Source organism: Vittaforma corneae, assembly GCF_000231115.1.
Source record: "Vittaforma corneae ATCC 50505 unplaced genomic scaffold supercont1.108, whole genome shotgun sequence".
Taxonomy (NCBI): domain Eukaryota; kingdom Fungi; phylum Microsporidia; family Nosematidae; genus Vittaforma; species Vittaforma corneae.
In genome coordinates, this window is record NW_006889941.1 from 1 (window position 1) to 859 (window position 859).

The 859-nt window shown below is 31.7% G+C and overlaps 2 protein-coding genes across 2 annotated transcripts; both read left to right on the top strand.

Moving 5' to 3' along the window:
* Window positions 1-367, top strand: VICG_02183 (uncharacterized protein; the record flags this gene model as incomplete). Its single annotated transcript, XM_007605566.1, has 1 exon — window positions 1-367. A coding segment is annotated over one exon (367 nt), but the record flags the coding sequence as incomplete, so codon positions are not given.
* VICG_02184 (uncharacterized protein) lies at window positions 360-857 on the top strand (the record flags this gene model as incomplete). Its single annotated transcript, XM_007605567.1, has 1 exon — window positions 360-857. A coding segment is annotated over one exon (498 nt), but the record flags the coding sequence as incomplete, so codon positions are not given.
* Window positions 858-859: the final 2 nt, after the last annotated feature.

The following is an 859-nucleotide window of genomic DNA, read 5'->3' on the forward strand; positions in this document are numbered from 1 at the left end:
ACTTACCTTCACTTCTATTATCTTTATTCCCTATATCTCTTCCTCCTCCCCTACTTCACCTTACTCACTATTCTCCTTTTATTCCTTACTTATACCCCCCCAACCTACCTTCTATTTACTTATCTTTCCTTATGTACACCTATATCACTATCTAACTATTAATCTGTCTTTCAATATCACTTCCTTACCTCTCCCCTATCACTACTTATTTACTTATACTTCCCTATCCCCCATTCTCTCTTGCATTCCTTACTTACTTTATTACCTATACTTACTAGTTAGTCTCTTACCTTATTTCTCTTACTTATTATTATATTTATTACCCTTCCTTACAATCCTTACCCTACTTACTTCACTTAGTGCTTAATTATTATCTTATTCATTACTTAGTCTTACTTATATCTCTTACCCAATATTCCTTATTAGTCTGCTCACTACTTAGCTATCCTTACTTATCACTTACTTTTTTCTATTTATTCCTTATTTTACTTAGTCTTTTATTACTTACCTTATCACTAGTCTCCCACTCAATATCACTCTCTTCCCTTACTATTTCCTACTTCCCTAATATCTCTTACTTGCTTATTAGTCTTACTTACTTGTTAGTTACCTATCGCTACTTGCCCTATTACTTAGTCTCTTTACTTACTATCTTATTTTTATTACTTATTCCTATATCACTTCTATTCATCACTTATCCAATATCTTCTTCCCTTATCTTCCTTATCACTTGTCTCTTTCCATACCTCTTTTACTATTCCATTCCCTATCTTTATTCTATTTATTTATTACTTACTTATTGCTTGGTTAGTTTACTTACTTTTTATACCCTGCCTTACTTACTAGTTGGTAGTTAGTT